This window comes from Leopardus geoffroyi, chromosome B4 (genome assembly GCF_018350155.1).
Source record: "Leopardus geoffroyi isolate Oge1 chromosome B4, O.geoffroyi_Oge1_pat1.0, whole genome shotgun sequence".
Classification (NCBI taxonomy): Eukaryota; Metazoa; Chordata; class Mammalia; order Carnivora; family Felidae; genus Leopardus; species Leopardus geoffroyi.
Window position 1 is genome coordinate 60,530,226 of NC_059341.1, and position 23,642 is coordinate 60,553,867.

At 39.1% G+C, this 23,642-nt stretch overlaps 1 protein-coding gene across 5 annotated transcripts in view; it reads right to left on the reverse strand.

Annotated features, from left to right (window-relative positions):
* ITPR2 (inositol 1,4,5-trisphosphate receptor type 2) overlaps window positions 1–21,996 on the reverse strand; it is a 508,939-nt gene extending 486,943 nt beyond the window's left edge. For 4 of the 5 annotated variants that reach the window (XR_006708628.1, XM_045463013.1, XM_045463012.1 and 1 more), the window contains exon 1: window positions 21,492–21,996. Coding sequence is in view for 3 of the 5 variants with exons in the window: in XM_045463013.1 (XP_045318969.1) it covers window positions 21,492–21,583 (92 nt within the window). In the remaining 2 variants the exon portion in view is untranslated. The remainder of the gene's footprint in view (window positions 1–21,491) is intronic. The other variant, XM_045463015.1, reaches the window with a different exon arrangement.
* Window positions 21,997–23,642: the final 1,646 nt, after the last annotated feature.

The following is a 23,642-nucleotide window of genomic DNA, read 5'->3' on the forward strand; positions in this document are numbered from 1 at the left end:
TGTGCTGACAGCTCAGAGCCTGGAGCCTGCTTCAGATTCTGTGTTTTCCTCTCTCTCTGCCCCTGCCCCTCTCGTGCTCTCTCTCTCTCTCTCTCCTTCTCTCTCAAAAATAAACATTAAAGTTGCAACATAAATTTGCTCAGATTCTCAAAGTGACATATGATTCCCAAAGATTAAGGAAAACTCTTAGAACATAAGCATACCTTAGAGTCAAGATGTCTTAAAGTTTTTATGGAAATTCTCACCCTTTAACCTTACATAGTTTTGTTCAAAGAAGACACACATTATTTAACAGACATTTCCCAGAAATATCACTATCCTTTAAAATATATTATGAAGCTAACTCCTTTAACAATTCCTTTTTTTCTCTGGAAACAAAACTAATAGCTAATAGCTGACTGCCTTAACCCCTAATATGCTGGAGAGCATCTCAAATATTAGCACTTAAAGGGCTGAATAGAGAAGAGGATTTAGAGACTCTCCTATATATAACACATATAGTCTTATCTTCTTAGGATGCTGTTTGTGGTCAACATATAGTTCAGTGATTTTTTAAAAAATTAATGGGAAGCAAAGAACTCCTCAAAAGGAGGATTTCCCCCTACCATGAAGTTTTAAAGGGCCCAGCTTACAAATGTTGCTAGCAATAGCCAACTTTATTTTTTTCCCTTAGCAATGTAATTTGAATTTGAAAGTTTCTATATTATAATTTAATAGAACTAAAGAGCAATCAAGTTGCAACATGCAAAATGTCAATAACTCTGAAAAGTCATAGGGGAAATTAATATGAAAAATCTTCTCTTGAAGTTATAATCTTCATCTTTAGAATTTTAAATCAGAGGAAAATAATTTTACAAAGACAAGCTCAAGAGAAGAACAGATATAATATGTTTTCACTCATATGTGGATCCTGAGAAACTTAACAGAAGCATGGGGGAAGGGAAGGGGGGAAAAAAACTAGTTACAAACAGAGAGGGAGGGAGGCAAACCGTAAGAGACTTTAAATACAGAGAACAAACTGAAGGTTGATGGGGAGGTGGGGGAGAGGGGAGGATGGGTGATGGGCATTGAGGAGGACACTTTTTGGGATGAGCACTGGGTGTTGTATATAAGTGATGAATCACAGGAATCTACCCCAAAAATCAAGAGCACACTTTACACACTGTATGTTAGCCAATTTGACAATAAGTTATATTTAAAAAATAAGAATAAATAATAGTATGAATGAAAAAAAACAAACAAAGACAAGCTCAAGAAAGCTATCATCTTCTACATTCTGCCCATCATTTGAATGGATGGGAGTATCTCAGTACCTACTTTCTAATTCCTTTTGAAGCATATATATAGGCTGTTTCACACTTGCTCTTCCTGGACCCAAAAGGAAAGGTATATCCTTTTCATCTGCAAAATGGATTTTTACTAAACTGATATTGATCAGATTCTTGTCTGGTTAAGAAAGAAAAGAAAAGAGGAGAAAAGAAAAACAGGAACCAGGGTCACTGCTTTCCCTTACTCAAAAATGGTCTTCTGAAGATGTTTAAACAGCAGTTGGCTCATTGTGACTATTTTCTCACAAAAACTTCCCCTAAGAATGTGATTTGGTAGCTTTTATTCTGGCCTTTCCTACTCCTAGACTACCAAAAGCAGATTCCTTTTCAAGGCAAAACAACTTCTTCCTCAAGCTCCCGCCATGTTGGTGAGTGAAACTAAAGACCAAGTAATCAAATGTCCGCAATGATTTTTTTTTATCCTGCCCAGATATTCACTGATTCATATTTACCATGTACCCACTACCTTCACTCTTCAACAAAAGGTATCTCCCTGGGGATACACAATCTCATGTGTATCTTGGTAAGACTTTACATTTTGGTAAAGTCTTCCCAACTCCCTCCCAGATGGCATGACTTCCTTGCCTCCTGGGAGAGATGAGAGAAGAGCAATGTCAGCAGCAGCCATTTGCCCCAGGAATAAAACCAGGTATTTGTCTTTTGGTAGCACGTGCTCTTATTTATCTACATATGTTTATCTCATCCTTTCTCTTCTACAATGTTGAGCTTTAAACTTACCCAAGATATTTTTTAGGTTGTCTTTTTGAGGAACTGTGTTTAGGGTCCAATTATCTTGTCAAACTGATGGCTTCCAACCAAACTCCTAATCAAGAAGAAAAAGACAAACCTCCAGGGTCAACCTATCTTACGGGACACGCTATAAGGAACACATGTAGATTTAGTAATATACTCACTCTCTCCCACAAACCAATACAAGCTTTCAGCTTTTCATTTTTAAAGCTCTTCTAAATTTGCACATTAAGTCATAATGCTGTACATAATAACAAATTACATGAAAAAAATAAATACATCCACTAGGAGACAAACAATTCTTCAACTGTGTGTTGTTGCTGGGTTGTACACAGAGGACTTTGTCACTGAGAGGCCACATCCATGCAGGATGGTGTCATCTCCTGCTAGGATAAGAAGAAATTATCCTAAATCACAAAGAATAAAAAACCTTCATGGTCTCACTTAGCCTGTCAGAAGAAGGTCTGTGAAAGGCACAGGATTCACTCTGAACCGAGATTTAGTATTACCAAAAGAACACCTGTTCTTTTTTCAGTTTCCTCTCACGAAGCAATTTTTATGGATAGTCCCTACAGTAAATGGTCTCCAGAAATCCTTAGAGCTTTCTTTCCCCCACGGTGTCCTATATTTCAACTTTAAATTAGTGAAATGACATCTCTTTGGTCACTTGCTTTATTCAATATTCTAAACCACTGAGTTCTCTCTAAATGTAAGAGAGCCAGAACGCCATTTTCCCCTTGTCCACCCTCTTTAATTCTCCCCTTCTCCAAGCACAGCACCAAGGGATGTTCAGTCTTCCCTTCCTTTCATACACCAATCAAAAGCCTCTTCCATGACTGGAAAAACATCTAAATTCCAACAACTTGGCAGTGCTGGGGCTGTTACTAGGCCAGACTCATTAGCATTCCAAACATGGCCTGAAGAACCAACTGCTAAGTAGCAAAAGTTTTCTTTAAAGAGCTTGGAATTTAAAAACAGGAAAAGAAAGGATGTGATAGGAAGTGTTTTATTTTCCCTCCTTCAATATTACATTGCTTTTAATTTATGGATACTTTAATTTACACACATAATTGTGTGGAGTATTTCACCCTTTAAACTTCACTGAACGCTGGAGCTAGAAGAAACAGCTTGACCAAGTATTTTTTTTTTTAACAATCAACAAACCCTAAATCCGCATGTGCTCTCCCTCTCTCATGTTTTGTTCAAAAAAAAAAAAAAAAAAAAGGTATACCTTAATGACACTCCAAAAACCATGACTGTTGAATCATATAGTCAGATGATGTTTGGAGTGTAGTTTTAAAACCACTGCCTAAAACAAGATATGTAATTATATATATGGCATATGTATATGGCATGTATACACACACATATTACATATATGTAATTATATACACACACACACACACATACACATATACAACTAAAATAAATTATTTCTCTTCTCTGAATATGTTCCTTCATCAATAAACACAAAATAAATCAAGAAAATACTAGGTTATGTAACTAACTCAACATTATTTATTTATTTTTTTTTTTTTTTGTATCACTCCTACAGGGGAAATGTTTTGTGTCTTTTTAAATTATAGCAAATCTTGGGGCGCCTGGGTGGCGCAGTCGGTTAAGCGTCCGACTTCAGCCAGGTCACGATCTCGCGGTCCGTGAGTTCGAGCCCCGCGTCAGGCTCTGGGCTGATGGCCCAGAGCCTGGAGCCTGTTTCCGACTCTGTGTCTCCCTCTCTCTCTGCCCCTCCCCCGTTCATGCTCTGTCTCTCTCTGTCCCAAAAATAAATAAACGTTGAAAAAAAAAAAAAAAAAAATTTAAATTATAGCAAATCTGGAAAAAGAAGCCATTGATATTTAAATGTGTAATATGATTCAACTCAGTAAGTAGGTTTAGGTGATGTCCTTATGAGTTTATCATTTAAAAAAAATACAAAATTCTACTCTTGAAACCATTATTACATTATATGTTAACTAACTTGGGTTTAAATAAAATTTTAAGTAGACGAACAAATAAATAAATAAATCCAGCACCAGATGGCTTTTGTTTGACTCAAAATAATAAATAAATAATAAATTGAAAAAATTTTTAATACAAATTTTTAAAACATCTGGCATGTATCAGTATAGCTTTTCAAATATTCACACAGGTATAACATCATTTCGTGCCCCCCAAAGAACCACTGAGGAACAGAGGACAAGTATAATTAGTTCTCCTCATTTAAAAATGGAGAAGTAAATTCAGACATTAAATAATTTGCCCAAGTTCTCAGAACCTCTTCAAGGTAGACAAGAATTCAAACCTAAGCATTTAAACAGCTCTTTCCAAAACACACATTGCCTTTAAAAGTTCATTGTCAAGAATCTATTTAATGGTTTGACTCAACTTTGAAATTAAACATGATTTCTAGACAATTATATCATAACCAACCAATTTCTTCAGGAGTTCAAAGTGGACCCCAATTTTAAATATTAAAACAGTAGGGAAAAAATGAGTTGAAGACACTAACTTTTAAGAGTTAGAAAATTTGGGGGGGCACCTGGGTGGTTCCATCGGTTGAGCATCCGACTTCAGCTCAGGTCATGATCTCACAGTTTGTGAGTTCGAGTCCCGTGTCTGGCTCTGTGCTGACAGCTCAGAGCCTGAAGCTTGCTTCGGATTCTGTGTCCCCCTTTCTCTGCCCCTCCCCCACTTGTGCTCTGTCTCTCTCCATCTCTCAAAAATAAATAAATAAATGTAAAAAATTTTTTTTTAAAAGTTAGAAAATTTTACTGTGCTATTTCTGAAAAGATTACCCAAAGATCACATTTCAATATTACATATCAATTAAGAGTCATAATTCATATCTAGCTCTGGCACAAAATAGTTTTACAGGAGAAAATTTTATTTGAAAGTATTTTAACAACAAAATTTTCTAATTTTTGAGATCTAAGCTAATGATTTTTTAATTTCAAACTTTGTATTTTATTTTTAAGTTTATTTTTATTTTTAGAGACAGAGAGAGCACGAGAGAGCAAGCACAAGTTGGAGAGGGGCAGAGAGAGTGGGAGAGAAAAAGGGAGAGAGGGGATCCCAAGCAGGCTCGGACAGGGGGCTCCAACTCACAAACCCATGAGATCATGACCTGAGCCAAAAATCAAGAGTCTGATGCTCCACCGACTAAGGCACCCAGGCACCCTTCAAAATTTGTATTTTAAATCCTGCCTATATTACACCCTGCTCTGTATACATCTCCACCATAATAATTAATGTGTGTATACATGACGTGCTGCAATTATTCCATAAAGCGGATAAGCTACTTGTACCTAAACAAATACTACCTACATTAAAAGCAGATACACTCACAATAAAATTCACTTTAAGAAATAGAGATTCTAATGCATATACTTTCATGATGAGATTCATTTATCAAAGCATGTTGATTCATGTGCTTATGAATAAGGTACTTACTTTGAAAAGTCTGCTTCATAAACTCCCTCTTTATTTTGTAACAACATTGTTAAGGTATCACTTAGGTACATTTAGGTACATTTAGATACAATAAACTGATGTCTTCCCTCTTTGACCTCTCACCGTGACACTTGATTTCCTCAGAGTCCTTTCCTTCAAGAGCTGATGCCAAGGAAGTTTAGACCAGACCAGACCTGAGGCTTTAGTATGGCATGTAAAAGTACTCACGTAATTCTCCTTTTCATCAGAAAGTAAACCCCATCTGAAACAGTGCTAGCATTAAAAAGCCCCAAAGTTGAGGCACCTGAGTAGTTCGGTCAGTTAAGCCTCCGACTTCAGCTCAGGGCATGATCTCACTGTCCCAGCGTTTGAGCCCTGCATTGAGCTCTGTGCTGACAGCTCACAGCCTGGAGCCTGTTTCGGATTCTGTGTTTCCCTCTCTCTCTCTGCCCCTTCCCTGCTTATGCTCTGTGTCTCTGTGTCTCTGTGTCTCTCTGTCTCTCCCTCTCTCTCTCTCAAAAATAAACAAACATTTAAAAAAATTGTTTAAATCCCAAAGTAATAAACTGGAAACAGAAATAGTCTTCTATAAACACCAAACATAATTAAAGTCTTCACATTTGAAAACCTGATTGAAAGGACATAGGAAATGTGGCTTCCTGGAGGGTAAGAGAATCCTATTTGGCTGCAGTGGACACGTGTTGTCTTTGCCTTTCCAGCACCCACTGCCTTTCTCTGGCAACAGAACCCTGACAGAATAACAGAGATGGGCTCTTCTCCCACCCAGGGCATGATGGTATCATCCCTGTAAGCAGAGCATCTCATTCCCTGGCCACAGTGTTTGGCCAAAGATGGGACCATTATCCTAGTCCCTGCAACAGTGACAACTGCACACTTCTGGAGTTCATGGAAATGAGGCACTCTTTTCAGCTCTGGGCTAAGAGGATAGGGTACTGTGAGGCAGAAGCTGCTAGCAGCCTGGCAGTCACCATAGGCAGAGGCTTGCCTGAGGATGGAACTAACACTCCAGACACAATGGAATCAAGGGAAGGAGTCTGTAACAAACCTATGACTAGACCCTTCAGTTACCTTGATTACAAAGTTCTCTGCTGACAATTGTTCCAACTGGGTCTTCTGTTTCTTTCAATAAAAAAACAGCCTGATTAATAAAGTGTCTTCAAACTCACTAGTTCTATCATAACAAGGAATGTGACATTTTTGAGCTCTTAGCCATGACTCTAGTCTAGAAATAGCAAACGAATACAAACTGCAACATAAGGAATTTATGTTAGCTACAAGGAAGCATCAGGGAGAAACTTTCAAACAAGAGTTTATAAAGTGGGAGGGTATGGGGCACCTGCCCAGTTGGTTCACTGTTCAACTTTAGATCAGGTCATGATCTCACAGCTCGTGAGTTCGAGCCCCACATCGGGCTCTGTGCTGACCGCTCACAACCTGGAGCCTGCTTTGGATTCTGTGTCTCCCTCTCTCTCTGCCCCTCCACTGCTCATGCTCTCTCTCTCTCTCTCTCTCTCTCTCTCTCAAAAATAAATATTTTAAAAGTTAAAAACAATAAAGTGGAGGGTATAAGCATTTTTTAATGCTTTAATTTATAAGGATTCTTCAATAGTTTGTGTGTGTATATATATATATTAAGATTCCAGTAAATAGTAAAATCTCCTTTTATGGCATATCTAAAAGAAGGCTACAGCCTGCATCATTTTTTTTGTTTGGTATATATAAGAGACACTCTCTATGCCTTTCAGACCCCCATGATTTTGTCTAAAAATCGTTAGTATTCCCAAGATAAGAGGCCATCAAAATTTGATTAGTCACTGTTCAAAATTTAACAAGATTATCCTAGGCAAATTTGTTTATTTGTAAATTGATTAATTATCCAAATTAGATAGCAGTTTTTGCTAATCCCTCAACCATTCACGGAAGTTCATTAGGAGATCTTGGCCCATAGGAGACTAGAGAAGTATAGTAGCACCAGCTGTCCAGAGAAAAGTTGTGCAAAACCTCTATTCTCATGGCTCCAAAGCAAACATTTGTTTTTGTTTCAATAAATTAAACAAAATTGTTTCCTTTTACCACTATGTTCTACCAGGGAAGAAATATTAGCAACTAAAATAATATGTTGTCTTTAAAATGTAACAAGACTTGGGGTGCCTGGCTGGCTCAGTTGGTGGAGCCTAGGACTCTTGATCTCAGGTTGGTGAGTTCAAGCTCCACGTTGGGTGTGGAGCCTACTTAAATTAAGAATTTAAAAATAATAAATAAATAAATAAATAAATAAACAAATAAAATGTAACAAGACTTGAAAATTCTAGTCAAGGAAGACAGGGTGTATATATATATATATATATATATATATATATGCCATATATATGCCATATATATATATATACATATATATGCCATATATATATATACATATATATGCCATATATATGTACACATATATATGCCAAGCAATTCTAAGGTTATTACTAATGTTGGTACACTTCAGGTGTTCCCATTACATCAAAAAGATAGCAGGCATCAAATCACTAATAAAAGATAAATGTAGGTGCTTGCAATTTAGTGACGTGCATTATCAAAGTAAGGAAGAAAAAAAAGCCAAAACCAAAATAAATAATAGATAAGGCATCGTGCCTTTGAACAGCCTACTAAACAAACACCAGCTTAAATTGTTTTACTGCAAAATTTTATAAACATAATACAGCAAAACTTTCAACATCGATGCACTCTGAAGTCAACCAAGCTTCCAAAAGGAGACTCATGTTGATTTTTTGAATATTTATGGTTTCTACCCTATGTAATTTAGGCGCCTGATGCTAAGGGTTTGATTCTTACTAAGTGTTCCACATATGTTAATTGCCATTAATCTTATCACAATAGTATAAACTAGGCAATAATCCCACTCTACAGATAAAGAAATTGAGGTTTCAGGTGTTAAGTCCTTCTTAAGGTAATACCAAGAGGTACAGTGTGATTTGAAACCAGGTTTGTCTGAATCAAACACAAAATTTCCTGAGTACCTACTATCCGACAAATACTGTGTGAAGCATTAGGAACATGATTGTGAACAAAACCAGACATGGTCTCTGCCCTTACAGAGTAACCTTAAGTAAAATTAAAACTATAGCTGTGATAAACTCTCTGAAGGAAAAAAGAAAAAAAAAAAAGTATGAGCATATAGAAAGGGAACTCACACAGTCTGGGAGATCAAGAAAAGTTTACTGCAGAAGGGTCACTGAGCTGAAATCTGAATAATGAATAGGTATAAATTAGGTGAAAGGCATGGGGTTAAGTGAGGAAACCTACCAGACAGAGAAGAAAATGTGTGAAAAGGCCCTGTGGTAAGAGGAAGCTCAGAATGTTTGTGCACCTAAAAAAAGGGGAGGGGGAGGGAAGCATTGTGCCTGAAGCAGAGAGCCAGCAGAGGAAAGCATGGAACAAGATGAGGCTTGGATCTCAAAGCCCCAAAAAGCGTGAGGTTGTGCTGGGCTTCATGACATTTTATCCAAACATAAGCAAATGAAACAGAAACTTCTTTCTATATGTTTCGTTTTTTTTTTTTTTAAAGAAATTTCTAAATTTTTTTTTCAATGTTTATTTTTGAGAGACAGATAGACACAGAGCACAAGCAGGGGGAGCAAGGGAAGGGCTGAGAGCGAGGGAAACACAATCCGAAGAAGGTTCCAGGCTCTCAGCTGTCAGCACAGAGCCAGACACAGGGCTCGAGCTCAACAAGGCTTGAGATCATTACCTGAGCTGAAGTCGGACGCCTAACTGACTGAGCCACCCAGCACCCCATGTGTTTCATTCTTAAAATAAAGCCTCAAAAGTCACAATGAATATTTTAATCTATGAAACTTTTTAGGTCTGGTAAGTGAAACACTAACCAGAGATACTGTCCCTTCAGTGATTCTATGATAAGCTACTTTTCATCCCCAGCACAGCTGCCTGGCTCAGGCTGCCTTACATATGACCCTGATTCCTCCCATGTCTACCATTTCCAACTTTATTCTATTCTTGCTCTTTACCACTGTCTGATCCCCCTACAGCAAAACCTGATCATTTCATTATCCTGCTTAAAAATCCTTCAGTGGCTTCACATTACCTAATGGGGAATATGATCTGGCCTTTGTGTGCCTATCCAGTTTCATCATCTGTTAGAATATAGTCAAGCCAGGATTTGAGGATATCCAGAGAACAGGTTCATTTATAGATGCTCTATTATCACCATGATTCAAAATGGTTTCTTACCTGCTCATATTGCAATTAACTGAAGGCGGTGGGGTGGGGAGGAGGGCAATAAAAGCCTTCTTTAAAGGCCCGACCTCCAAGTATAGTCCATGACCACCCTGGCTGCAAGGGAGGCTGGGAAATGTGGTCTTTACTCTAGGCACCCACAAACTAAAATACTTCTGTTAGTATGGAAGAAAAGAAAATAGTATGGAAACCAATTTCACAATAAATTCTATTAAATAAATAAATAAAAAGGAAGAAAGGAAAAACGAATTTGAGAGAATAACTAGCAGTCTCTGATATGGAAACTGAAATTAAAATGTATTTTGCTAAGTTAAATTGGTCTCAAACTAAATGATGCAGTTGGCATCAATTCTTTAGAGTTTATCATATTAATTATAATTCCATTTTGAAAAAAAAGTGCAATATGAATGTTGATCTACTCTTTAAAAAAATTGTTTTAATGTTTATTTATTTTTGAAGGAGAGAGAGGCAGAGCATGAGTGGGGAAGGAGCAGAGAGACTGACACAGAATCCGAAGCAGGCCCCAGGCTCTGAGCTGTCAGCACAGAGCCCGACACGGGGCTCAAACCCACAAACCGTGAGATCATGACCTGAGCTGAAGTCAGATGCTCAACTGACTGAGCCACCCAGGTGCCCCACACTCTTTAGAAAACTGTCATAGTATAACTTTATATGCCAAGGTAATTACTGCCTCTCAAAAGTCCTACATGACAATTTATCTAAACAATTCTTTATTCAGATTCTTCAATAATTAACAAAGTGTTATTATACTTGCAATTTGATAATATTTTTAAAAGCCTTTCTGAGAGATTCTTTAGCAGCTAAGACTGGAAATAAGCACTTGGTTTCACCCTAACAGATAACAATGACTTCATTTGTACTGATTGGGAAAGGAGGCTCATTCTTCACATGAATTTAGAATTAGAACTCAACTATTAAATCATGTCCTGCCAGGTAAATGGTGAACAAAGGTAAATAGAGGCTCTATTTTCATTTGTTCTTAATCCTAGAAATGGATTAATTTGGTAAAGTTTTAAATAACTAACACTTTCATTGACAATGAGGCTTAATTTGATTTAAAAATGTCATAATATTTACCATTCCTAGCCACAAGCATAGAGTCCTTAAAACAACAAAATTCCTTTCTTTACATTTCCTGCCTATTTTAACAAACCAGGTTTGAAATTACCCTCTTTGAAAACATGGTTGAAGCCAAAAATCTACTTGAAATGCAAATGTTTAAGTAGTTATGTCCCTGATATCAGCAATGACCTTGAACACTTTAGCCAAACACAAGTAGCTAGTCCTTAAATCATTAACTTCTTTTGGATCCCTAATGTAACTGTGTTGATGATTTGTATAATATATTTTTTTAGTCACTGTCTTTAATTGGTGTGATGTACTTCCACTGAATTAATGTGGATGTTACAGAAATGAAGCAAAACTGATCATGTTTTGTATCTTTCATCTCAAATGTACTTTTCTAAAAATATTACATTTTAAACACCTATCATAGAAGATCATGGCACATTAGAACTAAAGCAAATAGAATGACATTGTCTTACTTTTTAAATTTTCCAGACACTTATCCTTAAATTTCAAAAATACAAATTACAAGTTGTCATTCCATTTTTCTTAAGTTCTATAAATTCTCCAACTATTCTCCGGTTTCATATTAGCAAATTATTCCCAACTAAACTTTTTTTGCCAAAATGTCTCCCTGGATATATCATATACTATCCACAAGGAGAAAGAGATGACAAATTCACCCTTTGCACACATTAAAAACAAAATCGAACTTTCTGAAATATCAACTTTTCTTTCATGTGGCTATTAAACAAGGCTATACACATTACTTTTTCTAGACTATAGGATTTATCACATGTTGGGCTAGGTAGGTGCAGAGATATGACCCAAGAGATTACTGAACTACCTATTATAGTGAGGTTTAATGGCACCATAAAACTAATGGCAACTTTCATGTGTTTCAAAAGAATTACCTACATAGATTCTCAAAACATTTAATAAGAACAATTATATTGATTTCTTTCCAGAGAAGGACTGATGTTAACAGCTACTTAGAGATTTGACAATACATATATTCTCTTTTTTTATTATTCTAGAGAGAGTGTGCACACAAGCGGCTTGGGATGGGGAAGGAGGGGTAGAGAGAGGAAACAGAGAGAGAAGGAGAGAGAATCTTAAGAAGGGTCCACACTCAGCACGGAGCTTGATGCAGTCTCAATCCCACGACACTGAGATCATGACCTGAGCCCAATTCAAGAGTCAGATGCTTGACCAGCTGAACCACCCAGGTGCCCTGAGAATATATATATTCTAATTCAATAAATATTTATTGAGCCAAGCACTTGAGATACTCATTGACAAAACAAAAAGATCCCCGCCTTCAAAGAGTTCATAGACAGATGATAAACAATGGGTACATTAAATAGTAAATTATATTGTATATAATAAGATAGTAGGGGGGTAAAAGGGTAGAGCAAGATAAGGAGAATAGGAAAGGCTGAGGCAAAATGTGAAAGAGGTTACCATATGACCCCCCAATTCCATTGTTAGATATATACCCAAAAGAACTAAAAATATATATCCACACAAAATATATATATATCCACACAAAAACCTGTACATGAATATTCATGGCAGCATCATTCATAACAATTAAAAAGTGGAATCAACCCCAAATAACCATCAATGGATGAAGAGATAAACACACATGCTAAATCCTTCCAATAGGATATTATTTGGTGATAAAATGCAACGGAGTACTGGTACATGCTACAATATGGATGATGCTTGAAGACATTATAGTTAGTAAAATAAGCCCAGACACAAAAGGACAAATATTGTATGATTCCATTTATGTGAGGCACCTGGAATAGGTAAATTCATAGAGACAGAAAGTAGACTAGGAGTCACAGAGGGGAAGTGGGGAAAGTGATTATCTAAAGAGTACAGACTTTCTGTCTGGGATGATGAAAAATCTGAAAATGGATAGTGGTGATGGCTGCACAACATTGTAAATATGATTAACACCACTGAATTTTATACTTAGAATGGTTAAGATGGCAAGTTTTATGTTATATGTATTTTACCACAATTTATTTAGAAAGGCACTTAGGAAGTCACTATTTACCTACAAAGTAGTGATCTAAGCTCACAATCCCCTTAGCTCTCTCCTCATACCACACTGCCCAGAAGCCAGCAGAAATCAGACACCTCTGCTCAGTGATTTCTGTGATAATCAAACCTGGCATTGTTCATGCACCTTAATGAATAATCTGAGTGGAGACAAACTCCATCACTCAACATTCTGAAATTTAAGAAGATGCAAAGTATAGGAATTGCTGGTGGATCCAGGTCATGTAAACGGAGAACCCAGAGAGAAGTTTCTGCTATTAAGATTCCCACAGCAGCCCTGGGTTTTTGCCTGTCTTACTGCTCAGTTGTTGAGCTCATCATTCAATTTCTTGGAGCTCCTCCAGTATCCTTATAATTAACATTTCCTTCTTTGCTTAAGCTAGCCAGAGATGGTTTCTGTTCCTCACAAACAAAAGAACCTTACTTCTAATATAATATAGACTTTTGATTCCTAAGCTTTATCCATGTGGGAAAATGATATGCAAGTATCTTTTGCTTTCCAAATCTTTTGGGCTTTTGAGATCAGATCATAAGAATGAGGATAGCAAAGGATACCGATAGATTCTTTTCAAGAGGATCCAAGACAATTCAATACAAGGTTTGTAAATAATTTAACTAAATGTGAGTTGGAACATGAATCGGAGATCACTTTAGGCTCAGAAATGTGTACAAAAACAGGTCTCCTCCCCACCCCACTATAGGAAAGTAGAGCATTCCTATGAAAGCTTTTGCAAGCCAAAATGGCAGAAAACAAAGAAGCAATTACCATGACATAAAAGCAAAAATTCTCTTCGGATTTCTTTCAATTAATGAAAATTAGGTATTAATGTAGGTCGTTTGTAAAGCAAAATGGCATAAAGTAAACTTTCAAATAGCAGGAAAAACCTGCAATACACTTTGATTTGCCAGTAGAAAAGTCAATCAACGACTTTATGGTCCAGTTTTATTTTTTTGTTTCTGTCGGTTCTGTTTGTGCTCTATTTAGCTCTGATGATCCATGTAATTCCCTACATAATTTGATGAATCCTCTTTTCAATAACATGTGGAGAGTAGCAGCGTCTGCCTTTAGTGATTGTTTCAAAATTAGTCACTACCACAAGGTCTTAGAGGGCTAGATATCCAGGAAATTATTTAATTAAAAACTTCAGTTTTCTCTAGGACTCTGTTGAGGAATTGTTTTGGGTAACTAATATATAATAAAAGTCTAGCATTTTGTAATTTTCACAAAGAAATTTTTATGAGGATATTTTAATAGGAGATCAAACATCTTACTAATAGAATCTCAATAACACATTTGAATTCTAAGAATTTAGACATGTATTCAGAGTATGCTTTGCTCACTTCCTAAGCCTTTCCCTGCATTCATGGTTATCTATAAATGCACCAAAAAAAAAGAGGGCTTCATACCTACCAAAAAGGTATTCTATACCAAGTGTGAATGTGTGTGTGTGTGTGTGTGTGTGTGTGTGTATTGAACAGTCATAGGCAGTATGAAGCAAAAAAACAAAAAACAAAAAACAAAACTATTTTTTTTGCATCCCAAGAAATTTAGAACTATGTTAGATAAAAAGTTGTCCTTATTGCCTAAATTTCCAGGGATCTGTAAGACTCTAATTAGGTTCATGATTCCTGAAGAAAAACTATGAAACACTGGGGACAAGGAAAAATAAGGGGAAAGGAGTAAATATATAATATCCTAAGAAGCTGGAAGCATTGTATAAATTCCCCCAAATAATTCCCGGGTTTCTTCTTTATAACATGCCCTCATTATCTCGGGTCTCAGTAAATTCAGTGTATGTGACAAAGATTGAAGGCAGTCTAAACAACTCAGAGGATCTGAGCCAAACTTAAACTTCTCATATTTGGAAATTAGCATAAAATATCTTCTTTGATCATGTCTTCTATCTTTTCATATCTCAAAAATATCCAATTGTTTGCTTCCTTTTTTGGAGCTATCAAAAATCGACAGTAAAATTTCACCAAGCCTCTTTTTAAATGTAGAAAAAAAAAACATCAAAAATATATATCAAGGGGCACCTGGGTGGCTCAGTCAGTTAAGCATCCAACTCTTGATTTCAGCTCAGGCCATCATCCCAGGGTTGTGGGACTGAGCCCCGCGTCTGGCTCCACGCTCAGTGCGGAGCCTGCTTAAGATTCTCTCTCCCCGGCTGCCCCTCTCCCCCACCTGTGCCCTCTCTCTCTCTTTCTCTCTAAAATAAAAAAATAATACGTGCTCAAATTATGGGTACATATTTGAGACAAATATCCATCCTAATGATCTTTCAAAGTTCAGCTTAAATACGACCTCCTCCTCGAAGCGCCCCCCCCCCACCGAGATCATACCAGCAAGAAGCAACAGAATCTTCTTCTGACTTCTTTACAATACTGTTTTTAACCATCTTTATGACATTTGAAAAGAATTGCCTTATGTTGTGGTTATTCAATATCAGTCTCACCCCCATCACTAAATAGTTACTACGCTGACTTCACAAACATTTATTAAACAGGAACTGTGTGAGGTGCTAAGCATACAAAGATTAAAATGACAGTTCTTTACCCTGTGGCATTTATAGCACTAAGAGCAAAGAAGGTGTCAAATACATATACTCTCTCATAGGTCTTAGCCAACTTCTCAAAGGAATCCACACTACATAAGATCCAGCATATCTTCACACTGTATCCCAAGCACATAGTCAGGGCTCATTAAATATTTGTTGAGTGAATTAATGATTCCATCTGCAGCATGCTCCAGCATAAACCACCTCACAAGGAAAGTTACATGGACTTGATGCATGATGTAGACACATTTTCAATTTTATGATTAAACTTTTTTGTAAATAGCCTCATAATTTAATTTATTCCTATTCAGGGTTGGATTTCTGTGGGTGTGTGTTAGTATAAACTATAAAATAGCCATTGTTAACCAATGAGTGATTTAAATTTTGAGAGAGCTAATCATCCATTTCAAAGATACTTAAGAAAAATATTTCAATCATACCTACACAAAAAGAAATCCTTCACAAACTATCGCCTATAGAAGCTGACTCAGGAAATAAAAGTTTCATTGTGACTACTAAGATTATGAACATGAACAAGTCGGCCATGCTAAAGTGCTTACTTCTTACATGTATAAACAGACTTCTAAAATAAAACAAACTATTTATTTACTGTATAAGTTAAATCAATCATTCATAACTGCTCAGCATTACTGGTCATTTTCCCATAATACATTTTAAAATACCAATAATAGCTATAAACAAGTTGGGTTTACAGTAAACATAAGACCATCTGTTTCAGTAGCATGCAGTTTCCTCGTCTATAGTTTTCTTGCAGACCATGACCAGTACAATGCTTTATTTATGCTTTTTAAGATAAATACTGTCGACTAACAGTAATAAGAAATTGAAGACTCTTTCAAAACATCACTTTCACTTTGGCTAGCTTTCCCAACTGTATCAGTAATAGATGTTTAATTACAGAAACATATATAGAACCTGGGAGATATAGGAGATACAAAAATGAAAATGGGAATCACCTATCCATTCACCATGTGGTGCCATAACTGCTAATACGCTGTTCTATTTTCTGTCACTATTTCCCATGTATGTTGTTTTGTATTTTTCAAGTAGAATTATGGTTTTCTGAAGGCATATATTGAAAACTTTCCAGTCTAAATCTGCATGGGAGTGGAAAGATAACCACAAAAAAAAAGGCATCAATACATTTGAAAAGCATAGTTTTATCCATTGAATGAATGAATGAATGAATGATCATTAAAGTTACACTTCTCATTATAATCTGATGATCGGTTACCAAGATCTGGTGTTAAAAAAAAAAAAAGGAGTAAAATTCATTCTGTTACTATGCCATAAATTTGTCATAGATGTCCACTGTTACTTCTTTTTCTATATTTGTATATGAAGACACACCCTCTGCCTGGAATTTCAGTTTTAAATTATGAGTCTATAGTATTCTGTCTATATTCTGTAAGTTACCCTTGTACCATCTGTACAAGGACAGTTCCAAGGGGACAATGTGATTATGAAATGTGTTACCTATGCAAAAAACAAAATAAAATAAAATAAAATAAGCTTCTGTTAAACCTAGAAAAAGATCAAGCAGTTGCCTGTGAGTTTCAGTCTATCAGAGCCAAGCCAGGCATTTGAGGAGGGATGGTTGTTTACCTGACCGAGCTATCCACAAGAGAGGGTCTAAAAGCTAAAAGAGAAGTCATTTATGGAATGACTTCTAATGACTTCTAAGTTTAAGAAACAGTCCACTTTAGCTTAAAATAGACTTTATGTTCACCACTTGAGAAACTGTCTTTGTACCTGAGCAGATTTCAAGTTCCATAACATGACACTACTAACCCTTAGATTTTCCAAAACAGCTAAGTTTTCAAGATTATACTGTCTTCTTCCTCTCCACTGAACATACATGCAAATATTCAATGGATTTTTAGATGTTTTTTATCAAAATAGCATATGCCTCAACCAAAACAAAGCTAAGTTTATACAGCTAGTTACAGCAGGAAATACTGGCTGTTAACTTGGAAGGGTTCTGTTGGAAAGACTAAAGATAATCTGCAAATTATACTAAAATAGAAGTTGACTATAACCATGCCTTGCTTCATCTACTTGACTCTTTCTTCACTGATCAGTCCTAGTAAGGGAAAGAATCTTAAAACTGTAATAAGAGTAGCATAATTCAATGACAGAAGAAAAGATAGTAATAAACCAAATCTGCAAATATTTAAATACCAAAAACATTAAACAGAGAAAAAGATCAGGAAGGGAAAGTCAAGGGACTATAATTGGGAACAATAAAAGGTATGCATTTATAGTTTTATTCATCCGAGGAATTAAGGTAGAATTATAAACTGTGTGACACGCCATCACCCTACCTAACGTCCATCATTGAACATGGAAACAAAGGTACTGAAAAGTTCACTGAATTGGCCAAAAATCAAGCAGCAAGTAAAGATAAGGGCCCCAGTTTTTTGTCACTCTGGTTAAGAGATTATTATGATGCTCTGTAGTCACGGCATCAATGAGTGTCATCTGATAGTTTGCTGAGACTTTAACTAGTGGGTGTTGACTCTTGGTAGATCCTGCGAAGAAACCTCAAGCCAAAAGCAACAATCACTTATACATATATAGACACACACACACACACACACACACACACACACACACACACACTCATATGCACATGTGTCATTTACTAACCTTTCAACCATATGGAGAATAGACAATGAAGGAGTTAAATACCTTTTTACTGATTCTATCCCACCCACCCTGGAAGTCCTGCTATGCTCATTCCCACTGGATGGTACCTAATCACTGGTCAAGGTGATATTGACCTTGATATCATATTCAAGGTGATATCATATTCAGAAATATGAAGTGTCAGATGTGGCAATAACCAGGGAAGTGAGGCTCAGGATAAAGAAAATAGAAAAGGGAAGAAGGAACTATTACCACTGCATTTAAAATTGTACAGCAGCTCCCAAAATTCCCTCCCTTCCTTTTAAAAAATAGAAATTATAACCCTAAAATGTACCATTAGCCAGAAATTTGTTTATTTAAAATATATTCACCATCTTCATTCTACAGGATTTAAAGCAGTTTTCCTTAAATCAATATAAGTGTTTCTTAAATAGATGTTTAGATGAAAAATTAAGTTACAAAATACAAACTGGCCCCTTTTGCACCTACACAAGCTGGGAGAAAAATACCTCAGTCAGCAACAATTCGGGATTCAGAAACATCAGGTACGTACTGGTTAAAGGATAACTGGAGAAAAAAGAGGAAATGCAAATCTTTGCAACTGGGGCATTCTAATTTCTCACACTGAGAAATCAAACTTGGAAGCTCAGTCACAGAGCCTAAGAAAATTCCTCCCACATATCCAGTAGGAAGTATCTCTAAGAGGAGCCTGCTAAACTCTTCGAGAATGAAACTGATTGTTTTTTTAACAGAAAAATTCATTACCTTATTGCAAAACTTCCCCAAAGCAAAATGATAATAATGCATATCCTCCAAAACTTCCTTACACACTAAATGTTCAAATCAGACAAAATTTGTTTGCAGATGACTATCTTTACCAAGAATTACCTTGAAATGCTTATCCACTAAATTCTCATTAACTACTCTCTTAAGCTGAATTTGAAAAGCCATCATGCTATCGAAAGTGTCAAATGCATAAAGAGCTAAAACAGAAATCAGAAACTTTAAGCCAAATTTTTAGCTCCACAGGTTAGAGAAAAAGAATATCCAATCAAAGCACCAAGCTTCACGAAGGGCAGCTTTTCTGAAGATCCTTCCTCACCTCAGAATCAAGCTACACAGAGGTCTTGTCATATTAACCTCAACAAGACTCAATTTGTTAACAGAAAAATAATACTACACATGTTCTGTAGAAACGCAACTTTCAAAACACCAGCGAGAAATTTGGATATAAATAAATATTTTCACAAACATACACTACATTAAAGGTCGAGAGCTTTCTTTTTCTCAAGGCTTAAAGATTATGATATGTCGCCAAAGAAACACACACTCGGCTGGGAATCTGGAGACGGGGTTACAGTTCCAGCTTTTGGCATTAATATCCTCTGTTTCTTAGGTAAGTCACCTCATTTCTCTTCCCCTGAGTTCCCTGATCTCTATAATGAGCAGGACAGAGTCCACAAGTGCTGAAGCAGCAGCTTCCTGATTTACCACCTATAACTCTTTATGTGTATAGATACATAAACACATACCTTTGCTGAATGAGACACTACAAACACATGGCCTTTTGTTTGTCTAGGCTTTATACTCTATTCCTAGTCCTTTTTTTTTTTTTTTTTTTATCATTTTGTCTACCAGTGTTAACTATTGTTCACAGGAACCAAGGTAGTGCTAATTACAATAGCTGACACATAAGTGCTTACTATGTGCCAGGTACTGTGCTAAGCACTTTACATATATTAACTCACTTCTTCCTCACCAAAGCCCTGTGAGGTAGAAACCATCATTCTTCCCAACTTTAGACATGAGGAAACTGAGATACAGAGCAATTTTGTAACTTGCCCATCCCACAGTCATAAGATTCACACATGGAGAAGCCAGGATTTGACCCTAAGCATTTTGGCCCTGGAGCCCTTCCTGCTTACCCACCACCCAGAGAGTAAGTCTATGGTGGGGAAAGGTGAAGTGCAACAGAGTTCATCTGCAAAATGGTGCTGGGGGCACAAAAATGTCCTTGTACTGTGAATTCTGTCAGGAACAAATGGTGGCTCATGAGTTACAAACCCAACATACACAGTGGCCACTGACATTTTTTCTTACCCATTTCAGTTTCACGATTAACACTGACCTTAAAGGGAATCAATTATATCTACCTCCCTTCCTTCACCTACGGGGGAGATGCACAATTAACACAAACTGTGTAGGTACTGGTGACTTCCACGACCTCGGTCGAGTAGGCACTCACTCCGTTATAATATGGCTCACAGTCACGGTCCAAGGACACTGCATGTTAAGTCATGTGCCCTAAAACCTAACAGTGACCGGCCAGGAGTGGAAACACCAGTTCTGCAGCCTCAAATCCTAAAGAGTGGGCAGTCTGAAGTACTGAGACCGCAAGGTAATAAAAATTAAAAAAAAAAAAAATGCGTGCGCATGAAAACACATTGCCGCCTGCATATTTAAACTGCTAACTGGTATTCACAATCAGGACAGAGAGAAAATACTAGTCATCAAGGAAGTCCTATTTAACCAACTAGCACATGTTATGTTTATATAGCTATTTCCCCCATTCATAAGTCAGCTCGAATCTCAAGAGCCCTGCACTTGGCTGAGTTCCAGGAGAAGTTCAGGATTTCAGTGGGCCAAGGCCCGGGACAGGGGAAAAGCAGGTCTGCGTTCTAGAACCAGGAGGCCCTCAGAGACGTCTAAGGGTCACAGAGCTGCAGTCATCATCCCTGGGCTACCCCTGACGGCAAGTCCGGGTTTGGCAAAGCCGAAAGGAAATTACTTCAGAGAAGACGTGACGGTGAGCAACCCCCGCAGGGGCAAAGCCACACTTTGGCTCACCACGTCGCCTGAGTTTCATGTCCAAGGCCACGGACTTTTATCGACTACCCTGAGAGACAGGGGTTTGGGGGTGGTCGCTCGCCAAGACCGGGAGAGGTGCAGTATTGTTCTACCTTTTCGGGAAAACAAACACATTTAACCAAAACAACCCTTGGAGAAGCTAGCGAAGACTTCTTCGCAGGGCCTGTCTCGGGGCTTTTGAATCACTTCCTCCTTTTTTGATGCGTCTCTGAGCTTGAGATTACGAAGTTGCTGAGAAAGTCGTGCCCCTCCGGGCAGCTTCCTGCGAGCGAGCCGAGCGCCCGGCGCTGTCCGCGGGCGCACAGACCCAGCCGCGCGGCCCGGCCACCCCCCGGGCGAGAGCAGGGGGACGCGGCGGCGCGAGCAGGGGCGGGGATGGTTCAGGAGAGAGAGCGCGGGCGCTGCGCAGCCCGCGTCCCCGGCTTACCCCAGGGTGCTGATGAAGCCGTTGACCGAGCCCTCCGCGTACAGGGACACGATGTCCCCTATGTAGAGGAAGCTGGACATTTTATCAGACATGCTGCTTCATGCTCCAAAGTAGACGTCCCTCCTCTTGCCTGCGCCCTCGCCGCCCTCTCCGGGGAGCCGCCGCGGCAGAGGCGGAACGGAGCGCACAGCTGCAGCGCCGACAGCGGCAGCGAAGGGCACGGCCTGAGTGACCGAGTGTCGTGGCTCAGCCCTGCCCCCGCGCCGGGGAAGCCGACCCGGAGCGAAGCCGCTGCTGCGGACGCCCCGCGACGTGCGCAGCCCTGGGGGTCGGGGGGGCCCGAGAGCCGCAGCCGCCGCTTCCCCGGCAGGTTTCCTGTTCCTTTCAGAACTTTTCTCTCCAACACCTCTGCTCCTCCTCCCGCCTCCTCCGCTCCCCCGCTCCGGGTCCCCTCCTCGTTCTGCGCCCCACCGCGGCGGTCCCCGCCGCTCTGCAGGAGCTGGTGGTGGCAGAGCCCCTTGGTCCCCTTGGGGGAATTTTTGGACCAGGTGGCGATGCCCATTGGGCTGAGGGGAGGAGAGGAGCCCGGGGAAAGGAGGTGGAAGGCCAATCAGCGAGCTGCGGCCGGGGGCGGAGCTGGAACGGGGCGGGGCGACTCTGGGGAGGCTGGGCCACCCGGGAAGCGGCGCGCTGTGGTGAGCCTCCGGCGCTGGAGGGGCGGCGGGGGCCCCCAGAGCGAGGAAAAGGGAGGTTTATAGCCGCCCTGGAGCTTATGGGCCTGGGGTGCGACAGTCCCCTCCCGGCAAAGTGCATGATGGTGGGGCCAAGACGTTTTCCCTGGGCTTTTAAGGGAGCAGGGAGGGTGAGAATTGGCCTGACCGGCGCGAGGGTCGCGCGCGGTGGAGTGAGCCTGCTAAGCGCCAGGAGATGAAAAGGTGGAGCCGGGGTCGGATCGGTGGGGTGGGGGAGGGTAATTTGCCGACGTAGGGAGAAGAAGGTGAAGTGGGGGGTGGAGGGTGTGGAATAGAAATAGAAAATAAATACATAATAAAGAAAGAAAATAAAGAGAGGAAAGAGAAGGAGAAGGAAGGAAGGAAGCAGGGGAGGAGGAAAGGGAAGGCTGGAGGGAAGGAAGGGAGGCTCTGTCTCTATTTGGAGTATGTAGTTTGGGTTTTTGTCCCAAGTATACGGAGTTAGTGAAACCTGACCTGTCAGCTGATGTCCAGGTGGGTGCGAACTTCAATGGACGTAAACATCACTTGAGGAGCCAGCAGTTTTTGTGGCCAACCTGTGGAGGTGAACCTTCTCTTAAGTCTCCAAGCCACGCCTCCTGCACTTCCTTAACCCCAACCCAAGGTTTAACCTTCCACCTCGGGAGCCCACCGTCACCATCTCCCAGACAACGTCTGCTGACCCTTAAAGCTCCAGCGGTGACAAATGAAAGTGGTGTCAGGACGCCTTTCCACTCCTCTGTTGTGTTTGTACCCCTCATCATATCATTTTAGAAGCCTTTTGCTCTATTTTGCTGGGAGACCTGGAGAAGGCAAACTCGTTTAGGACACTAGCAACCCAATCAAAGAATTGCGACCCGAGGAATCTTCACAGAGCCGGGTTTACAGAAAGGCAGAGGAGCTCAGGACATGCAGAGTGGTGTATTTCAAACTGTGCAACTGACCAAAGCTTAAATTATAGGTCAGAGATGTCTTACAATTCATAGATGGTTTTGGTTGAGACTTACGGCCATACAATGGAATATGAAAGAAAAATAAGCTTAATGTTCAAATATGTGTGTTTAGAAAGCCTGCAGGAAAGAAGACAATAGAGTGTTAGACCCAGAATCCAGGAAATGCTAGCACAAGGCCTGTAAGTGTTGAGATAAACTGGACCCAGTCATTGTCCTACCATGCAGCTGACAGATCTCTTTATGTCTGCGTTCTCCTTTGGAAAAGGGTACTTAGCAACTTAGAAATGCCTCCTATATGATAGAAATCCTCCTCTGTCTACACAAATGATGTTACTGTTTGGGGCCTCCAAGGCATTAAACATGAACTATTAAAAGAAACAGAGGTTTCTGTTTATCCAGGGGATTTGTATATGACAATCTATCTATCACTCTCTATGTTGCACAGCCCTCTGCCATACATTTAATGG